The 22,696-nt window shown below is 40.5% G+C and overlaps 1 protein-coding gene across 1 annotated transcript in view; it reads right to left on the reverse strand.

Annotated features, from left to right (window-relative positions):
• Positions 1–22,696, reverse strand: part of Rab40 (RAS oncogene family member Rab40) — a 108,798-nt gene that overhangs the window by 40,692 nt on the left and 45,410 nt on the right. Inside the window, exon 2 of the mRNA XM_071689747.1 lies at positions 3,481–3,674. Coding sequence (XP_071545848.1) covers positions 3,481–3,674 — 194 coding nt within the window. The remainder of the gene's footprint in view (positions 1–3,480; positions 3,675–22,696) is intronic.

A 22,696-nucleotide genomic window follows, 5' to 3' on the forward strand; every position in this document is an offset into this window, starting at 1 on the left:
ATCTTTTTCACTCCATCTTTCCACCTCCAATTTGGTCTCCCTCTTCTCCTCGTTCCCTCCACCTCCGACACATATATTCTCTTGGTCAATCTTTCCTCACTCATCCTCTCCATGTGCCCGAACCATTTCAAAACACCCTCTTCTGCTCTCTCAACCACGCTCTTTTTATTTCCACACATCTCTCTTACCCTTACGTTACTCACTCGATCAAACCACCTCACACCACACATTGTCCTCAAACATCTCATTTCCAGCACATCCGTCCTCCTGCGCACAACTCTATCCATAGCCCACGTCTCGCAACCATACAACATTGTTGGAACCACTATTCCTTCAAACATACCCATTTTTGCTTTCCGAGATAATGTTCTCGACTTCCACACATTCTTCAAGGCTCCCAGAATTTTCGCCCCCTCCCCCACCCTATGATCCACTTCCGCTTCCATGGTTCCATCCGCTGCCAGATCCACTCCCAGATATCTAAAACACTTCACTTCCTCCAGTTTTTCTCCATTCAAACTCACCTCCCAATTGACTTGACCCTCAACCCTACTGTACCTAATAACCTTGCTCTTATTCACATTTACTCTTAACTTTCTTCTTTCACACACTTTACCAAACTCAGTCACCAGCTTCTGCAGTTTCTCACATGAATCAGCCACCAGCGCTGTATCATCAGCAAACAACAACTGACTCACTTCCCAAGCTCTATCATACCCAACAGACTTCATACTTGCCCCTCTTTCCAAAACTCTTGCATTCACCTCCCTAACAACCCCATCCACAAACAAATTAAACAACCATGGAGACATCACACACCCCTGCCGCAAACCTACATTCACTGAGAACCAATCACTTTCCTCTCTTCCTACACGTACACATGCCTTACATCCTCGATAAAAACTTTTCACTGCTTCTAACAACTTGCCTCCCACACCATATATTCTTAATACCTTCCACAGAGCATCTCTATCAACTCTATCATATGCCTTCTCCAGATCCATAAATGCTACATACAAATCCATTTGCTTTTCTAAGTATTTCTCACATACATTCTTCAAAGCAAACACCTGATCCACACATCCTCTACCACTTCTGAAACCACACTGCTCTTCCCCAATCTGATGCTCTGTACATGCCTTCACCCTCTCAATCAATATCCTCCCATATAATTTACCAGGAATACTCAACAAACTTATACCTCTGTAATTTGAGCACTCACTCTTATCCCCTTTGCCTTTGTACAATGGCACTATGCACGCATTCCGCCAATCCTCAGGCACCTCACCATGAGTCATACATACATTAAATAACCTTACCAACCACTCAACAATACAGTCACCCCCTTTTTTAATAAATTCCACTGCAATACCATCCAAACCTGCTGCCTTGCCGGCTTTCATCTTCCGCAAAGCTTTTACTACCTCTTCTCTGTTTACCAAATCATCTTCCCTAACCCTCCCACTTTGCACACCACCTCGACCAAAACACCCTATATCTGCCACTCTATCATCAAACACATTCAACAAACCTTCAAAATACTCACTCCATCTCCTTCTCACATCACCACTACTTGTTATCACCTCCCCATTTGCGCCCTTCACTGAAGTTTCCATTTGCTCCCTAGTCTTACGCACTTTATTTACCTCCTTCCAGAACATCTTTTTATTCTCCCTAAAATTTAATGATACTCTCTCACCCCAACTCTCATTTGCCCTTTTTTTCACCTCTTGCACCTTTCTCTTGACCTCCTGTCTCTTTCTTTTATACATCTCCTACTCAATTGCATTTTTTCCCTGCAAAAATCGTCCAAATGCCTCTCTCTTCTCTTTCACTAATACTCTTACTTCTTCATCCCACCACTCACTACCCTTTCTAATCAACCCACCTCCCACTCTTCTCATGCCACAAGCATCTTTTGCGCAATCCATCACTGATTCCCTAAATACATCCCATTCCTCCCCCACTCCCCTTACTTCCATTGTTCTCACCTTTTTCCATTCTGTACTCAGTCTCTCCTGGTACTTCCTCACACAAGTCTCCTTCCCAAGCTCACTTACTCTCACCACCCTCTTCACCCCAACATTCACTCTTCTTTTCTGAAAACCCATACAAATCTTCACCTTAGCCTCCACAAGATAATGATCAGACATCACTCCAGTTGCACCTCTCAGCACATTAACATCCAAAAGTCTCTCTTTCGCGCGCCTGTCAATTAACACGTAATCCAATAACGCTCTCTGGCCATCTCTCCTACTTACATAAGTATACTTATGTATATCTCGCTTTTTAAACCAGGTATTCCCAATCATCAGTCCTTTTTCAGCACATAAATCTACAAGCTCTTCACCATTTCCATTTACAACACTGAACACCCCATGTATACCAATTATTCCCTCAACTGCCACATTACTCACCTTTGCATTCAAATCACCCATCACTATAACCCGGTCTCGTGCATCAAAACCACTAACACACTCATTCAGCTGTTCCCAAAACACTTGCCTCTCATGATCTTTCTTCTCATGCCCAGGTGCATATGCACCAATAATCACTCATCTCTCTCCATCAACTTTCAGTTTTACCCATATTAATCGAGAATTTACTTTCTTACATTCTATCACATACTCCCACAACTCCTGTTTCAGGAGTATTGCTACTCCTTCCCTTGCTCTTGTCTTCTCACTAACCCCTGACTTTACTCCCAAGACATTCCCAAACCACTCTTCCCCTTTACCCTTGAGCTTCGTTTCACTCAGAGCCAAAACATCCAGGTTCCTTTCCTCAAACATACTACCTATCTCTCCTTTTTTCACATCTTGGTTACATCCACACACATTTAGGCACCCCAATCTGAGCCTTCGAGGAGGATGAGCACTCCCCGCGTGACTCCTTCTTCTGTTTCCCATTTTAGAAAGTTAAAAAAAAATACAAGGAGGGGAGGATTTCTGGCCCCCCGCTCCCGTCCCCTCTAGCTCCAGTTTGGTATCCGGTACTCCTGATTCCCTCCACTTTTGTCTTATATCCTCTCTGTCAACCTTTCCTTACTTAATCTCTCGTCCAAACCATTCCAGCGCACTCTCTTCAGCACTATCAACCACAGTCTTTTATTACCACATCTCACTCTTATCCTTTCTTTGATTACTCAATCAAACCGCTTCACACCGCGTTTGATTACTCAATCAAACCGCTTCACCCCTCTAGTATGAATTATGTACATGTGTATATATGTATATGTCTGTGTGTGTATATATATGTATACATTGAGTTGTATAGGTATGTATATTTGCTTGTGTGGACGTGTATGGATATACATGTGTATGTGGGTGGGTTGAGCCATTCTTTCGTCTGTTTCCTAGCGCTAACTCGCTAATGCGGGAGACAGCGACAAAGCAAAATAAAAATATAAATATGGTGCACAAAGGACAAAATACCACACGAATCAAAAATACTTTGAAACATATAGAAATTTTTCTTAACCTCTTGAATCTCCTTCATCCAGCGATCAAGGCCCTCAAATGACCACTTATTTGTTATATCATAAACAAGAAGGATGCCCTGAGCTCCCCTTGAGTAAGATCTGATGATAGTGCAGAAGCGTCCCTGGCCAGAAGTGTCCCACAATTGCAGTTTGACCCTCTTCCCGTCCAGCAGGATTGTGGTTGTCTTGTGGCCTGCAAATAATAAATCTTATAAGTGAGGTTTTATAACAATTTAACACCACAATAATATCTGAGCACAAGATTAATGTGTAATATGTACAACTATCCCTCAATTTATGAATGGGCTACATTTCAGAAAAACATTCTTAACTTGAAATTTTTCAAATCGATACTCATTTCTCCACTGACTTCCATTACAAAATGTGGCAATGCATCTCTACAGTAGGGAAAAATCTTCAAATTGTAATGAATGTCACTGAAAATCAATCTATACATTAGTTGGGATACACAGAAAACATTGTTACTGTTTATAAAATCAGCAAATATACCATAACATTTTTTTTTTTCCAAACTATTCGCCATTTCCCGCATTAGCGAGGTAGCGTTAAGAACAGAGGACTGGGCCTTTTTCGGAATATCCTCACCTGGCCCCCTCTGTTCCTTCTTTTGGAAAATTAAAAAAAAATGAGAGGGGAGGATTTCCAGCCCCCCGCTCCCTCCCCATTTAGTCGCCTTCTACGACACGCAGGGAATACGTGGGAAGTATTCTCAATCCCCTATCCCCAGGGATACATAACATTTATCAACACATAATTAAAAAAAATAGTTTTTCTGTTTTATTTCATGTCTGGTACAACTACTAGATACTCTGCACTTCTTATTCATTTTAGGAATGTCACAGCCTAAGCAGTTTTAAACAAGCAAATCTTCAAAAAATTCAATGGGATATTTGTAGCAGTAGTATCAACAATATCACATGGATATGAGGCATGGGTAATACATAAGGCTGTGCAGAGGGTGGATGTCTTAGAAATGAATGTTGGAGGAACATACACGGTGTGAAGCGGTTTGATTGAGTAATCAAAGAAAGGATAAGAGTGAGATGTGGTAATAAAAGACTGTGGTTGATAGTGCTGAAGAGAGTGCGCTGGAATGGTTTGGACGAGAGATTAAGTAAGGAAAGGTTGACAGAGAGGATATAAGACAAAAGTGGAGGGAATCAGGAGTACCGGATACCAAACTGGAGACGGCGGGACAGAGTGAAAAAGGTCTAGAGCAATCTGGGCCTGAACATGAAGGAGGTGAATGGCATGCACTAGATAGAGTGAATTGGAATGATGTGGTATAAATAGGTCAACACGCTGTCAATGGCCTGAACTAGGGCGTGTGAACAGTCTAGTGTACAGTGTGGGGCCTGGTTGTGGATAGGAAGCTGTGGTCAAGGTGCATTACACATAACAGCTATAGAATAAAAGAGAGAGGATGCAGCTTTCTTCATCAGTTCCTGGAGCTTCCTTGATGAAGTGAGGAAACAGCGATCAAGGAAGAAAAAAAGGCAAATTTTCTATTTACAAACTGAGCCAGTGACACATTTTTCTCTACTCATGTCTGCAAAATTTCATGTACAGAGCCTTAAAAAAATTAAATGGAAATACTTCATAAATCAGAGTTAAAATTCCTGTACTCTGACAAGATGCTTTAAAGATACCATTCAAAATGCCATCTTGAACCATGAGAAAACAATACTCAAAAGAGTATTCATCATATTTTGCAACAAAAAAATCATGGGAATAAATTAAAAAAAAAAAAAATCATTCCTTGCTGTTCATCATCCCCTAGGAACTGATCAATAAAATGGGTACCTGGCTTAGACTAACATGAAAAAAAAGTATCATGTCATTTAAGGCTCACACATCCACTTCAATCTGGACACAAATGATCCATGCCAACTAACATGATGTGATGGGAGTGGCAAGTTGTGCATGCAACTTCGAGCATCACCTGTTGTTTATAAAACCGTTTCTATGCACAGTATAAAACCAACAAAGTATTCTTCACTCCACCAAGCATAATAAACTTCATTATATTGAATGAAACTGGCACATAAGAGGAAGCAAATAGAGTTAGAAAGGATGACATGAAGAAGATGAACCCACATTAGGCTCATGGACCAGATGACTGACAATAACCAATATATACAAGGCTCAAAGACCTGCACAAATCTCTTGATTCATGTGACTGACAATGGCTTACTCGTATAAGGCTCATGGACCTGATGGCATCTATCCATTTGTAGCTAAACCTTTGAGTACATCATAAAATTTCAAGATCCTTCTCTAAGAGTACAATTTTGCCATCAAATATGACATAACTACTTTTAACTCTTGCATTACAATGCCTTCATAAAAAATACAAGATGTTTTCGTTTTCATATCTGGTATCCATAACATGGCAGAAAAATAATTTTCAAACATTTGATAATAACTGCCCAACTCTTACTGAGGGGCCAAAACTAATTTAGAAGCACGGTTATACCATCACAAATCATTCCTGGTACTATAATTCCAAATCAGCTGAAAATTAATCTGAAAATGAAGATTTGGTTTGGCTTAGATGGTTTAGTTTGGTTAATTTAGATTAACTTAGGTTTGCTGTGACTTGTTACACAAAAAGTCAATGAGAATCTATTTTTCTTGCATATACAAATTGTTAACTACATGTAATACGGTAAAATCTTGTAAATGCCATCTTCACTTCCATTTGTTTCATTATTTGCAAAAAGTAAAGCAGAAAGAATCAGCCAGTGTGTGTCCCCTGTAAATACCATCCCAAAACCTAGAGACACAGTCAGTAAATATGAATGAAAAAATCAAGATACCACAGCAGGATAGAACACCAACCCCATTATCATGTATGTATCTACAAACTGCTATTGACGTTTGTGTAAATAAATTATACATTTCCCTTTTCCATAGCCAGAGGTTGAACCATTATGTGACATTCATTTTTTCATTTCATTTCAAGCTAGAAGTTTCAGTTTTCTAAATTGTTTCTTACATTTTTCATATGTATATATATGTATATGTGTGTGTGTGTGTGTGTGTATATGTGCGTATGTATGTGTATGTATATATATATATATGTGTATATATATATATATATATATATATATATATATATATATATATATATATATATATATATATATATATTTTTTTTTCTTTTCTTTTAAACTATTCGCCATTTCCCGCGTTAGCGAGGTAGCGCTAAGAACAGAGGACTGGGCCTTTTTTGGAATATCCTCAACTGGCCCCCTCTGTTCCTTCTTTTGGAAAATTTAAAAAAAAAACAAAAACGAGAGGGGAGGATTTCCAGCCCCCCGCTCCCTCCCCTTTTAGTCACCTTCTACGACACGCAGGGAATACGTGGGAAGTATTCTTAATCCCCTATCCCCAGGGATAATGTGCAGTACCTATACCACTAATTAACTTCAATTGTTCTTAAACTATACAGGGAGCCAGAGAAATTAAATATTTCAGCTTGTAAGTGAAAGAAATTACATAATCATTAATCAAATAATCAATTTCATAGATGAGGCTTACCTTATACACTTTAAATATTTCATATAATATCAAGTATATCATATCAACATATAAAGGCAACAGTATTACACAGCAAATTCTAGAACCTATCACCAACACCCAAGAGGCATCTGTTAGCAGTCAACAACCAAGGAAATGATATATATATCTATATATATATATCCCTGGGGATAGGGGAGAAAGAATACTTCCCACGTATTCCCTGCGTGTCGTAGAAGGCGACTAAAAGGGGAGGGAGCGGGGGGCTGGAAATCCTCCCCTCTCACTTTTTTTTTTTTTTTTTTTTTTTTTTTTTTTTTTTTTTTTCCAAAAGAGGGAACAGAGAAGGGGCCCAGGTGAGGATATTCCCTCAAGGGCCTAGTCCTCTGTTCTCAACGCTACCTCGCTAATGCGGGAAATGGCGAATAGTATGAAAGAAAGAAAGATATATATATATATATATATATATATATATATATATATATATATATATATATATATATATATATATATTTTTTTCTTTTCTTTCAAACTATTCGCCATTTCCCGCGTTAGCGAGGTAGCGTTAAGAACAGAGAACTGGGCCTTTGAGGGAATATCCTCACCTGGCCCCCTTCTCTGTTCCTTCTTTTGGAAAAATAAAAAAAAAAAATAATGAGAGGGGAGGATTTCCAGCCCCCCGCTCCCTCCCCTTTTAGTCGCCTTCTACGACACGCAGGGAATACGTGGGAAGTATTCTTTCTCCCCTATCCCCAGGGATAATACATATATATATATATATATATATATATATATATATATATATATATATATATATATATATTTTTTTTATACTTTGTCGCTGTCTCCCGCATTTGCGAGGTAGCGCAAGGAAACAGACGAAAGAAATGGCCCAACCCCCCCCCATACACATGTATATACATACGTCCACACACGCAAATATACATACCTACACAGCTTTCCATGGTTTACCCCAGACGCTTCACATGCCTTGATTCAATCCACTGACAGCACGTCAACCCCGGTATACCACATCGCTCCAATTCACTCTATTCCTTGCCCTCCTTTCACCCTCCTGCATGTTCAGGCCCCGATCACACAAAATCTTTTTCACTCCATCTTTCCACCTCCAATTTGGTCTCCCTCTTCTCCTCGTTCCCTTCACCTCCGACACATATATTCTCTTGGTCAATCTTTCCTCACTCATCCTCTCCATGTGCCCGAACCACTTCAAAACACCCTCTTCTGCTCTCTCAACCACGCTCTTTTTATTTCCACACATCTCTCTTACCCTTACGTTACTCACTCGATCAAACCACCTCACACCACACATTGTCCTCAAACATCTCATTTCCAGCACATCCATCCTCCTGCGCACAACTCTATCCATAGCCCACGCCTCGCAACCATACAACATTGTTGGAACCACTATTCCTTCAAACATACCCATTTTTGCTTTCCGAGATAATGTTCTCGACTTCCACACATTCTTCAAGGCCCCCAGGATTTTCGCCCCCTCCCCCACCCTATGATCCACTTCCGCTTCCATGGTTCCATCCGCTGCCAGATCCACTCCCAGATATCTAAAACACTTCACTTCCTCCAGTTTTTCTCCATTCAAACTCACCTCCCAATTGACTTGACCCTCAACCCTACTGTACCTAATAACCTTGCTCTTATTCACATTTACTCTTAACTTTCTTCTTTCACACACTTTACCAAACTCAGTCACCAGCTTCTGCAGTTTCTCACATGAATCAGCCACCAGCGCTGTATCATCAGCGAACAACAACTGACTCACTTCCCAAGCTCTCTCATCCCCAACAGACTTCATACTTGCCCCTCTTTCCAAAACTCTTGCATTTACTTCCCTAACAACCCCATCCATAAACAAATTAAACAACCATGGAGACATCACACACCCCTGCCGCAAACCTACATTCACTGAGAACCAATCACTTTCCTCTCTTCCTACACGTACACATGCCTTACATCCTCGATAAAAACTTTTCACTGCTTCTAACAACTTTCCTCCCACACCATATATTCTTAATACCTGGGGATAGGGGTGAAAGAATACTTCCCACGCATTCCTCGCGTGTCGTAGAAGGCGACTGGAGGGGACGGGAGCGGGGGGCCAGAAATCCTCCCCTCCTTGTATTTTCTTAACTTTCTAAAATGGGAAACAGAAGAAGGAGTCATGCGAGGAGTGCTCATCCTCCTCGAAGGCTCAGACTGGGGTGTCTAAATGTGTGTGGATGTAACCAAGATGTAAAAAAAGGAGAGATAGGTAGTACTTTTGAGGAAAGGAACCTGGATGTTTTGGCTCTGAGTGAAACAAAGCTCAAGGGTAAAGGGGAAGAGTGGTTTGGGAATGTCTTGGGAGTAAAGTCAGGGGTTAGTGAGAGGACAAGAGCAAGGGAAGGAGTAGCAGTACTCCTGAAACAGGAGTTGTGGGAGTATGTCAAAGAATGTAAGAGAGTAAATTCTCGATTAATATGGGTAAAATTGAAAGTTGATGGAGAGAGATGGGTGATTATTGGTGCATATGCACCTGGGCATGAGAAGAAAGATCATGAGAGGCAAGTGTTTTGGGAGCAGCTGAATGAGTGTGTTAGTGGTTTTGATGCACGAGACCGGGTTATAGTGATGGGTGATTTGAATGCAAAGGTGAGTAATGTGGCAATTGAGGAAATAATTGGTATACATGGGGTGTTCAGTGTTGTAAATGGAAATGGTGAAGAGCTTGTAGATTTATAGGCTGAAAAAGGACTGGTGATTGGGAATACCTGGTTTAAAAAGCGAGATATACATAAGTATACGTATGTAAGTAGGAGAGATGGTCAGACAGCGTTATTGGATTACGTGTTAATTGACAGGCGTGCGAAAGAGAGACTTTTGGATGTTAATGTGCTGACAGGTGCAACTGGAGGGATGTCTGATCATTATCTTGTGGAGGCTAAGGTGAAGATTTGTATGGGTTTTCAGAAAAGAAGAGTGAATGTTGGGGTGAAGAGGGTGGTGAGAGTAAGTGAGCTTGGGAAGGAGACTTGTGTGAGGAAGCGCCAGGAGAGACCGAGTACAGAATGGAAAAAGGTGAGAACAATGGAAGTAAGGGGAGTGGGGGAGGAATGGGATGTATTTAGGGAATCAGTGATGGATTGCGTAAAAGATGCTCGTGGCATGAGAAGAGTGGGAGGTGGGTTGATTAGAAAGGGTAGTGAGTGGTGGGATGAAGAAGTAAGATTATTTGTGAAAGAGAAGAGAGAGGCATTTGGACGATTTTTGCAGGGAAAAAATGCAATTGAGTGGGAGATGTATAAAAGAAAGAGACAGGAGGTCAAGAGAAAGGTGCAAGAGGTGAAAAAGAGGGCAAATGAGAGTTGGGGTGAGAGAGTATCATTAAATTTTAGGGAGAATAAAAAGATGTTCTGGAAGGAGGTAAATAAAGTGCGTAAGACAAGGGAGCAAATGGGAACTTCAGTGAAGGGCGCAAATGGGGAGGTGATAACAAGTAGAGGTGATGTGAGAAGAAGATGGAGTGAGTATTTTGAAGGTTTATTGAATGTGTTTGATGATAGAGTGGCAGATATACGGTGTTTTGGTCGAGGTGGTGTGCAAAGTGAGAGGGTTAGGGAAAATGATTTGGTAAACAGAGAAGAGGTAGTAAAAGCTTTGCGGAAGATGAAAGCCGGCAAGGCAGCAGGTTTGGATGGTATTGCAGTGGAATTTATTAAAAAAGGGCGTGACTGTATTATTGACTGGTTGGTAAGGTTATTTAATGTATGTATGACTCATGGTGAGGTGCCTGAGGATTGGCGGAATGCGTGCATAGTGCCATTGTACAAAGGCAAAAAGGATAAGAGTGAGTGCTCAAATTACAGAGGTATAAGTTTGTTGAGTATTCCTGGTAAATTATATGGGAGGGTATTGATTGAGAGGGTGAAGGCATGTACAGAGCATCAGATTGGGGAAGAGCAGTGTGGTTTCAGAAGTGGTAGAGGATGTGTGGATCAGGTGTTTGCTTTGAAGAATGTATGTGAGAAATACTTAGAAAAGCAAATGGATTTGTATGTAGCATTTATGGATCTGGAGAAGGCATATGATAGAGTTGATAGAGATGCTCTGTGGAAGGTATTAAGAATATATGGTGTGGGAGGCAAGTTGTTAGAAGCAGTGAAAAGTTTTTATCGAGGATGTAAGGCATGTGTACATGTAGGAAGAGAGGAAAGTGATTGGTTCTCAGTGAATGTAGGTTTGCGGCAGGGGTTGTGATGTCTCCATGGTTGTTTAATTTGTTTATGGATGGGGTTGTTAGGGAGGTGAATGCAAGAGTTTTGGAAAGAGGGGCAAGTATGAAGTCTGTTGGGGATGAGAGAGCTTGGGAAGTGAGTCAGTTGTTGTTCGCTGATGATACAGCGCTGGTGGCTGATTCATGTGAGAAACTGCAGAAGCTGTTGACTGAGTTTGGTAAAGTGTGTGAAAGAAGAAAGTTAAGAGTAAATGTGAATAAGAGCAAGGTTATTAGGTACAGTAGGGTTGAGGGTCAAGTCAATTGGGAGGTAAGTTTGAATGGAGAAAAACTGGAGGAAGTAAAGTGTTTTAGATATCTAGGAGTGGATCTGGCAGTGGATGGAACCATGGAAGCGGAAGTGGATCATAGGGTGGGGGAGGGGGCGAAAATCCTGGGAGCCTTGAAGAATGTGTGGAAGTCAAGAACATTATCTCGGAAAGCAAAAATGGGTATGTTTGAAGGAATAGTGGTTCCAACAATGTTGTATGGTTGCGAGGCGTGGGCTATGGATAGAGTTGTGCGCAGGAGGATGGATGTGCTGGAAATGAGATGTTTGAGGACAATGTGTGGTGTGAGGTGGTTTGATCAAGTAAGTAACGTAAGGGTAAGAGAGATGTGTGGAAATAAAAAGAGTGTGGTTGAGAGAGCAGAAGAGGGTGTTTTGAAATGGTTTGGGCACATGGAGAGAATGAGTGAGGAAAGACTGACCAAGAGGATATATGTGTCGGAGGTGGAGGGAACGAGGAGAAGTGGGAAACCAAATTGGAGGTGGAGAGATGGAGTGAAAAAGATTTTGTGTGATTGGGGCCTGAACATGCAGGAGGGTGAAAGGAGGGCAAGGAATAGAGTGAATTGGATCGATGTGATATACCGGGGTTGACGTGCTGTCAGTGGATTGAATCAGGGTATGTGAAGCGTCTGGGGTAAACCATGGAAAGCTGTGTAGGTATGTATATTTGCGTGTGTGGACGTATGTATATACATGTGTATGGGGGTGGGTTGGGCCATTTCTTTCATCTGTTTCCTTGCGCTACCTCGCAAACGCGGGAGACAGCGGCAAAAAAAAAAAAAATCTACAAATGCTTCAAAATCTTCACTTTCTCAGTTTTAGGCCCTCTATTCTCTACCTCAATCAATTTCAGGTCATTTCCTACTATGTTTATGGCATTCTGTATAGAATATGAAAAAAGAAAATCAAAGGGAGAAATATAAGTGGAAAATATTGCAAACATAATTACATATTTTGATGCGCACAGCATTACTGTATAAGAGAGACATTCACATGGCATATCACAGAGTTATACTGTCCACTTCATACTCAATTTGATATGGAAAAAGAAAGGGAATCTCTATCATTACCCTGAAGAAGCATGGAGAAAAGATGTCTGTTTACATTCTACACAATTGTCACCAAATGGAAGCACACATCCTTCTGTAAAATCACCAGATTATTCACAAAAACAGTAGATGGCTGATGGAAGGGAAACATTTCTAAATGGACATGGCCAAAATGCAAACATCCCATCCAAATGCCAGAATGCAAATTTCACACCCAAAGAGTTAAGGAATGCTCAGAGGTACCATAAAAGCTGCAGAAATGTAGTTTAAGATTTTGCTTTAAGAGGACTAAGTTTCCCATGTTTGGGAAAAAAAAAATATATAGTGCTGATATATAAGAGGGTGACAGAGTTAGCCCTGAACTACAGACAAGAATCTAAAAATAAATTAGGAACCTGACTAAAAATATCTGGCAGGCAAAAACTATAGTGACAATCAGCACAAACTCAGAGATAATAGGCATGTAGACATGGTTTTCCAAAAGAATGATCATGAACTAAAATTACAGTGTGATGGCAGAGTCTAGAAATGCCAGAAGAGGCACATAAATTGATATACAATGATTAAACTTGGCAAAAAAGGGATAATATGTCATGTAACATCCTTTACATATGCCAACATCCAGGGACTTACATCACACAGAACAATGGAATGCCCTTTACAAGACTTATGGCTTATTGAACGAGTTAAATACAGTATTTGTGGCCTTCACTGAAACATATGCTAAAGACCATATGTATAGTGATGACTGGATCCTAAATTACAACTGTACAGATGAGAGAAGACTAAAAGATCATGTGGGGGAACTGGGCTGTTTATAATACATAATCCTTTAACAACAGAGCTCCTGAACTCACATAAAGTAGCTGAAACATTTGTTGTCCAGAATGAACACCAAACCTGGTCACTGCACTAATCTATAAACAACTAGATGAAAAGTCAAATGAAATTAAGGAACAAATAAGACAGAATCATGTTTTGATCTCTCGGAAATTAAGCCCTGGGAGTGTTCTTCTTAGGGAACTTCAACATACTGCACATAAAATGAGCTGGCAGAAAACGACATTGTAGCAGAAACTACCATAACCAAAAGTAGCTTGGATGAACAACTGCAAAAAAGAGATTTGGATTGCATGACAAGTTCTCTCTCAGTGTGCAAATATAAAAATAACCGGGAGAAATGATAGAATGGATGTAATCTTCACAAACAATGCGGCCCTAATATGGAACATCATCTCAAACACCCTGTACTCTGATCAAAACTTGATTAAAATAAAAGCATGTTTGGATGATAAAATGGCATGGAAGAACACATGTAACCATGGAGGTGTACTCAGCAATTTCAGATTGAACAGTAAAAAAAGATAAAACAGGAGGATGTGATCAATGAGATGTCTGCAACACAACTGGAAAACCTGCTAAATATCAAAAAAGAAGAGGACTGTATCATTTACAAGACCACTGACACTAAACATGCAACTGACATATACCAGTGAGGAGAAAGCAGAAAAGGTCTAGAGTAGAATGATAAGGACCATAAAGAAGAAGAAAAATTGCAAATCTTTTGAAATATAAAAAAAAAATCACCCAGCAAATGAAAGACAACCCTGTCAAATGAACTGACAGACAGACCATAAACTCAAAATGTCATACAAAACAAAGGAAGAGGAAGAGGAAAAAGTTCTGGTGAAAACCCAACCCAAAATACCTTTACTCATATCCAAAATGCGAATTGAGGACCACAAAATCCACTTGCCCCATAAGAAGAGAAAAAGGTTCTTTTACAGATGACTGCCAGGAAATGAGTGAGATGCTGAAAAAGCATTATGATCCATACATCAACTTACAGATAACTAACCAAACAGGCTTTTTCCTTAACAGCAATCCCCCTGGGGATATGGGAGAAGGAATACAGCCCATGTATTCTCTGTGTGTCGTAGAAGGAGACAAAAAGGGGTGGGAGCAGGGGGTTGGAAATCCTCCCATTCTGTTTTACTTTTCTGAAGGAAGGTCTGGAGAAGGAGGCCAAGAAAGAATTTTTCCCTCTAAGGCTCAGTCATCTGTTCTCGACGCTACCTCACTAACACGGGAAATGGTGAATATGTATAAAAAAAAGCTTTCCCCCTATGTTACACACAGCATATATCATCACTTAATCATAGGATTTCAAGAAGGCCACTGAGAACATATAATGCACTATGCTCCAAGACGAGACTCTTGGAACACTGTCATCATAAAGAAATGCAAAACACCTCCTGGATGGACAGTAAAACTGATATGGAGAAACAATTTGATTCTGGCATCATCCCTGAGTTTGAAAATGACAAAACATTACCCCTCTCCACAAAACTGTAAGAAAAACGATTCCAAAAATCTAGCAACCAACAGCAATACAACACATCATAAAAATCTTTGATAGAGTCTGAAGAAGCAAACTGATTGACTTTATGTTACTGAGCAATACCTCGTGAATATCTGAAGTCTTCAGAGGTCTTCTACCCTGCCAGCCGAGATGGGCCCAGACTGTTGGTTGGGTCACTGGTCGACAAAGCTATTGCAAGCCACAGCCCACAGGCCCACATAGCCCCCACAGCTTGGTTGGTTTGGTACACTTTGTAGGTATTTGTCCAGTGCACTCTTAAACTTCTCTACAGCGCATACCATGCTGCTTCTGATGAAAGCAAGCAGTCTTGAAGAGTCTTGGACCCAAAATGTTTAAGGCATTCTCTCTTTCTGTGCATATTGCACCTTTGTATTTCAGAGGTAATACTTCACAGAGACATTCTCTCTTTCTGTGCATAATGCACCTTTGTATTTCAGAGGTAGAACTTCACAGAGACCAGTTGTGCCAGTAGGATGATATTTCTAAATGGGAGCCATAAATTCTAGAATTTTCCAGTTTTCTTTTTCTTTTTTTTTTTCTCTGTCTCCCGTGTTTGCAAGGTAGTAGCGCAAGGAAACAGACGAAAGAAATGGCCCAACCCACCCCCATACACATGTATATACATACGTCCACACACGCAAATATACATACCTACACAGCTTTCCATGGTTTACCACAGACGCTTCACATGCCCTGATTCAATCCACTGACAGCACGTCAACCCCGGTATACCACATCGATCCAATTCACTCTATTCCTTGCCCGCCTTTCACCCTCCTGCATGTTCAGGCCCCAATCACTCAAAATCTTTTTCACTCCATCTTTCCACCTCCAATTTGGTCTCCCACTTCTCCTCGTTCCCTCCACCTCCGACACATATATCCTCTTGGTCAATTTTTCCTCACTCATTCTCTCCATGTGCCCAAACCATTTCAAAACACCCTCTTCTGCTCTCTCAACCACGCTCTTTTTATTTCCACACATCTCTCTTACCCTTACATTACTTACTCGATCAAACCACCTCACACCACACATTGTCCTCAAACATCTCATTTCCAGCACATCCACCCTCCTGCGCACAACTCTATCCATAGCCCACGCCTCGCAACCATACAACATTGTTGGAACTACTATTCCTTCAAACATACCCATTTTTGCTTTCCGAGATAATGTTCTCGACTTCCACACATTCTTCAAGGCTCCCAGGATTTTCGCCCCCTCCCCCACCCTACGATTCACTTCCGCTTCCATGGTTCCATCCGCTGCCAGATCCACTCCCAGATATCTAAAACACTTTACTTCATCCAGTTTTTCTCCATTCAAACTTACCTCCCAATTGACTTGACCCTCAACCCTACTGTACCTAATAACCTTGCTATTATTTACATTTACTCTTAACTTTCTTCTTTCACACACTTTACCAAACTCAGTCACCAGCTTCTGCAGTTTCTCACATGAATCAGCCACCAGCGCTGTATCATTAGCAAACAACAACTGACTCACTTCCCAAGCTCTCTCATCCACAACAGACTTCATTCCTGCCCCTCTTTCCAAAACTCTTGCATTCACCTCCCTAACAACCCCATCCATAAACAAATTAAACAACCATGGAGACATCACACACCCCTGCCGCAAACCTACATTCACTGAGAACCAATCACTTTCCTCTCTTCCTACACGTACACATGCCTTACATCCTCGATAAAAACTTTTCACTGCTCCCAACAACTTGCCACCCACACCATATATTCTTAATACCTTCCACAGAGCATCTCTATCAACTCTATCATATGCCTTCTCCAGATCCATAAATGCTACATACAAATCCATTTGCTTTTCCAGGTATAGATGATAATATACCTCTCCCACCTGAGCTCCAGGGGTATAGCCATAAACATTTCAGCCATTCCCAGTAATCTAATTCCTCAACATCAATATAAGCTGTTAAAGATCTCTGAACACTTTCTAATTCCACAGTTTGATTAGATTAGCGATAAATTCAGATTATGAAATAAATGACAAGAAACTCTTGATCCCAGATTACAGGCAAGCAAATTTTGAAAACATCTGACAAGAAATTTGCAGTACCAATTGGACAAAACGTCTTGATGTTTATACAGAAGAGGAAATGTGGAATAATCATAAAACACACAACTCAAGATTGAAATAAACATATTTCAAGAATTACAAAGAGAACTTGCAATATCTTAAAACCATCATGGATGAACAGGAGAATAGAAGGACTAATTCGCCAAAAGAAGAAAACATTTAAGAAATTCAACTCAATGGGAACCAATGAAAATCGCCAGGAATAATCAAAATCCAAAGAGAGTATAAGAAGGTCATAAGACAGAGTGAATGTGACGAGGATAAAAGAATATCCTTCAAAGTTAAAAATAATCCTAAGGAATTCTTCAAATATTGAAGACAAAGGAAAACAGAGAGAGGGAAATGAACAATTATGAAACAAACATGACACACTAACTACTGATGATAAGGAAATGGCTACCATACTAAATTATTCTTTTAACTCCATATCCACAATTGAAGAAACATCTCAAATACCACAACCAGTGAAAATGTTTCAAAGACCTGATGAAGAAGAGTTGAAGGTTAAAGAAACAGAGCTCTGAAGTACTTTAATACCTGGACCAATTAATTCCCAACAAATCCAACAGCCCAGATAACTTAGCTCCAAGAATTTCAAAGGTCAGAAAACAGCTGATAGACCCCTTAACAAAAGGTCAGGTGCCAACTGACTGAAAACGAGCAAATGTTACTCCTATGTACAAAATATGGAGACAAAAAGTGTGTCTTGAACTACCGCCCACCCAATTAACCTTACATCAGTGTTAAGCAAAATAATACGAGATAAAATTGTCACATTTCAAGAACACAAAATCATATCGGACAACCAACACAGTTTCCACTATAGAAGATCCTGCCTGAAGAATTTGCTGAAATTTTCTAATGTCATTCATCAGAATTGGGACAAAAAAATACTGTCTGATGTAGTATATTCAGGTTTCCAAAAGACTTTCAATAAAGTAACTCACAAGAGACTATTACATAAACTCAAAGCAAACAGAATCGGTGAAGAACTCTGTACTTGGATCAGAGACTGGCTTACCGGAAGAAACCAGCATGTGGTATTAAACGGTGAAGCCTCAGACCAGCCAGATGTAACGAGTGGTGTGCCACAGGGATCAGCTCTAGGCCCAATTCTTTTCATAATATACATTAATGACCTAGAACTCGGTCTTATATCTAACATCTCTAAATTTGCTGACAATACTAAACTAAGGAGTAGGGCTGTAAACAGGCAGGACAGTGAAATGATTCTAGGAGATCTTAACTTACTAGCAGAGTGATCAGACATAAAGCAAATAAAGGTTAATGTAGACAAGTGTAAAGTTATGCACCTTGGAGACAAGAATACACGTTACGACTACAAACTATTCGGAAATGCTCTAACTAAAGTAAATGAAAAAAAAGGACCTTGGAGATGTCATTAGCAACAATTTGAAATACATGAAACAGTTTCAAGCAGCAAGTAAAAAAGGTAACCAAATGTTAGGATTCATAGCCAGGAACATAGATTATAAGACATCAGAAACAATTCTCACATTCTATAACTGTAGTAAGACCACACCTTGAATATGCAGTCCAGTTTTGGTCCCCAAGCTATAAAAAAGACAAGGAAAAGTTGGAGCAACTACAAAGAAGCATGACAAAATTGCTCCCATCCTTTAGAAATCTGGCATACGGAGAGAGGCCAAAACAAGTGGATCTCTTCTCCCTTAAAAACGGAGACTTCGTGGCGACTTAACCTTAGAGTGCAGAATTCTGAACAAGTCTGATATAGTCAACCAAGAGCATCTTCTCAAAATACAAAAAAATATGGTTACTAGAACTCAAAGCTAAATGATGTAGTACAGACGAGGGAAAAAGCTTCTTTTCTTATACGTGTGCTGAGCACTGGAATAAGTTACCATCAGACACAGTGAATGCTAAATCTATAAATACCTTCAAAAGTCATTTACACAAATATCTTTTTTTTTTTTTGTCGCTGTCTCCCGCGTTTGCGAGGAAGCACAAGGAAACAGACGAAAGAAATGGCCCAACCCACCACCATACACATGTATATACATATGTCCACACACGCAAATATACATACCTACACAGCTTTCCATGGTTCACCCCAGACGCTTCACATGCCCTGATTCAATCCACTGACAGCACGTCAACCTCGGTATACCACATCGATCCAATTCACTCTATTCCTTGCCCTCCTTTCACCCTCCTGCATGTTCAGGCCCCGATCACACAAAATCTTTTTCACTCCATCTTTCCACCTCCAATTTGGTCTCCCACTTCTCGTTCCCTCCACCTCCGACACATATATCCTCTTGGTCAATCTTTCCTCACTCATTCTCTCCATGTGCCCAAACCATTTCAAAACACCCTCTTCTGCTCTCTCAACCACAATCTTTTTATTTCCACACATCTCTCTTACCCTTACTTTACTTACTCGATCAAACCACCTCACACCACACATTGTCCTCAAACATCTCATTTCCAGCACATCCATCCTCCTGCGCACAACTCTATCCATAGCCCACGCCTCGTAACCATGCAACATTGTTGGAACCACTATTCCTTCAAACATACCCATTTTTGCTTTCCGAGATAATGTTCTCGACTTCCACACATTCTTCAAGGCTCCCAGGGTTTTCGCCCCCTCCCCCACCCTATGATCTACTTCCGCTTCCATGGTTCCATCCGCTGCCAGATCCACTCCCAGATATCTAAAACACTTTACTTCCTCCAGTTTTTCTCCATTCAAACTTACCTCCCAATTGACTTGACCCTCAACCCTACTGTACCTAATTACCTTGCTCTTATTCACATTTACTCTTAACTTTCTTCTCATAAAAAAATTATTTTATAAATTCAGGTATAATTTGAGAAAAACACCAGAAATAAACATACAAACAACAGCGGTAATGGGGACACTAGAAAGCTAATGAGGCATGATACCCAAGAAGAGAACATGATACTTAAGACAAAATTCAAATTCCAAAAAGGCAATCATCGAATATATTTAGGAGTTTTTTCCTTATTTCCACAAGACCAACAAAATGACAAATCTGAAGTCAGCAGATCCAGATCACGGATAGTGGAACCTTATGTGTGATCTGAATTTTTTTTTTTTTTTTTTTGTCGCTGTCTCCCGCGTTTGCAAGGTAGCGCAAGGAAACAGACGAAAGAAATGGCCCAACCCACCCCCATACACATGTATATACATACATCCACACACGCAAATATACATACCTACACAGCTTTCCATGGTTTACCCCAGACGCTTCACATGCCCTGATTCAATCCACTGACAGCACGTCAACCTCGGTATACCACATCAATCCAATTCACTCTATTCCTTGCCCTCCTTTCACCCTCCTGCATGTTCAGGCCCCGATCGCACAAAATCTTTTTCACTCCATCTTTCCACCTCCAATTTGGTCTCCCACTTCTCCTCGTTCCCTCCACCTCCGACACATACATCCTCTTGGTCAATCTTTCCTCACTCATTCTCTCCATGTGCCCAAACCATTTCAAAACACCCTCTTCTGCTCTCTCAACCACGCTCTTTTTATTTCCACACATCTCTCTTACCCTTACTTTATTTACTCGATCACACCACCTCACACCACACATTGTCCTCAAACATCTCATTTCCAGCACATCCACCCTCCTGCGCACAACTCTATCCATAGCCCACGCCTTGCAACCATACAACATTGTTGGAACCAATACTCCTTCAAACATACCCATTTTTGCTTTCCGAGATAATGTTCTCGACTTCCACACATTCTTCAAGGCTCCCACAATTTTCGCCCCCTCCCCCACCCTATGATCCACTTCCGCTTCCACGGTTCCATCCGCTGCCAGATCCACTCCCAGATATCTAAAACACTTTACTTCCTCCAGTTTTTCTCCATTCAAACTTACCACCCAATTGACTTGACCCTCAACCCTACTGTACCTAATTACCTTGCTCTTATTCACATTTACTCTCAACTTTCTTCTTTCACACACTTTACCAAACTCAGTCACCAGCTTCTGCAGTTTCTCACATGAATCAGCCACCAGCGCTGTATCATCAGCGAACAACAACTGACTCACTTCCCAAGCTCTCTCATCCCCAATAAACTTCATACTTGCCCCTCTTTCCAAAACTCTTGCATTTACCTCCCTAACAACCCCACCTGATACTGGCAGTAAAGATTTACTGGGGGGGGAAAAAAAAAAAGGGAACCTTCGTATACTGAAGAAAAGCCCCTCCACAAACAGTTACCTTGGACTGCAGGATTACTTAGCAATCAATGAAACTCATTGTATGATATACACCTGCTCTTAGAAAGGAAAGCACAGATCTTACCTTACATTACCACCATACTGATATGCCTTTAATGAGAAAATGCACAGCAAAACATTTGTGGCTTCTGTGAGGGAAGTCCTTAAAACAGATGTACCATCAGATTAAAAACCTGCAAGGCTATCACATCCTGAGAGGTCATCGCTCACTTGAGTTACCATCTCAATTCCCAAACCTGCAAGCCAAAACTTTCTTCTGGAAAGAATAGAAACTTTGCGAATAACTGCATCAACATTACAAACTGATTGCAGAAGTGCCTGCAGAGAGGTTCACATTCTGTCTGCAGAAAAGATAACCTCAATTTGCCTTCCAATGGCAGAAAAAATGAAAATGAGAGGCCTAAAATACCCTCTTTTTTGCTAGAATCTATCTAGAAGCAGAAAAAAGTGGGATGTAAGGAACCAGTCTTCTACAGGTTCCATGTCTTTTTAACACTTCCTGTCTAAACACTTGAACATAAAAGTTAGTAGCAGTTCAAGATTTCTCTTAATGGTGGAAGGGGGTCATTAGGGGATTCATTTTTTATCCAAACCCTTTTGTCTAAGAAGCTGAAGCTGGTGAGTCAACCCAGACTCAAAAGGTACAAACTTTCAACTAATAAAGGTAAGTTCTTTCAAGGAAAGTCCTTCTAAAGGAAGTTATTGGACAACAATTACCATCTTCTCTAGCTACAGCTTGACAAAACCACACACAATTTCCCTGTGCCTGGATAAAGCCATGAAAAGGCACATGAATGCTCCACTTAACAAGAAAATTGGTATAACACCACAGAATACCAATGCTCTTCATCAGGCGAGAGTAAAGTTATTCTCAACTTGTAGGTCCCTCCTGTAATTCTCATGGTACTTGGATTGGGTGGCTTAAATCACAAGCAAGGAATTAATAGCTAAGATTATAAACAATGAATTCCTAAAAACAGGTCTAGTGCCAATAATTCTAGTTTCGATACAACACTGCTTGAGCCATAATTCTTTGAAAAAAAAATTGATCCTAAAAATGTGCAACACGCTTAGGTCTCTTCTTTTGTTGAGCATAGCCAATGGGAAGAGCATATGCTGATCAACATTCAACTGATCAGTGCCATGAGCCATCAGTTTTGGGCACTCACCGCCAGCCATATTTACAAAAGCATGATGAATTTCTCTCTCATCTTTTTGCTTACTGTTGTGTGTACAAAAGAATCATAATGTATGGGATATGGCATGATTTCAGCAACAT

This window comes from Panulirus ornatus, chromosome 47 (assembly GCF_036320965.1).
Source record: "Panulirus ornatus isolate Po-2019 chromosome 47, ASM3632096v1, whole genome shotgun sequence".
Lineage (NCBI taxonomy): Eukaryota > Metazoa > Arthropoda > Malacostraca > Decapoda > Palinuridae > Panulirus > Panulirus ornatus.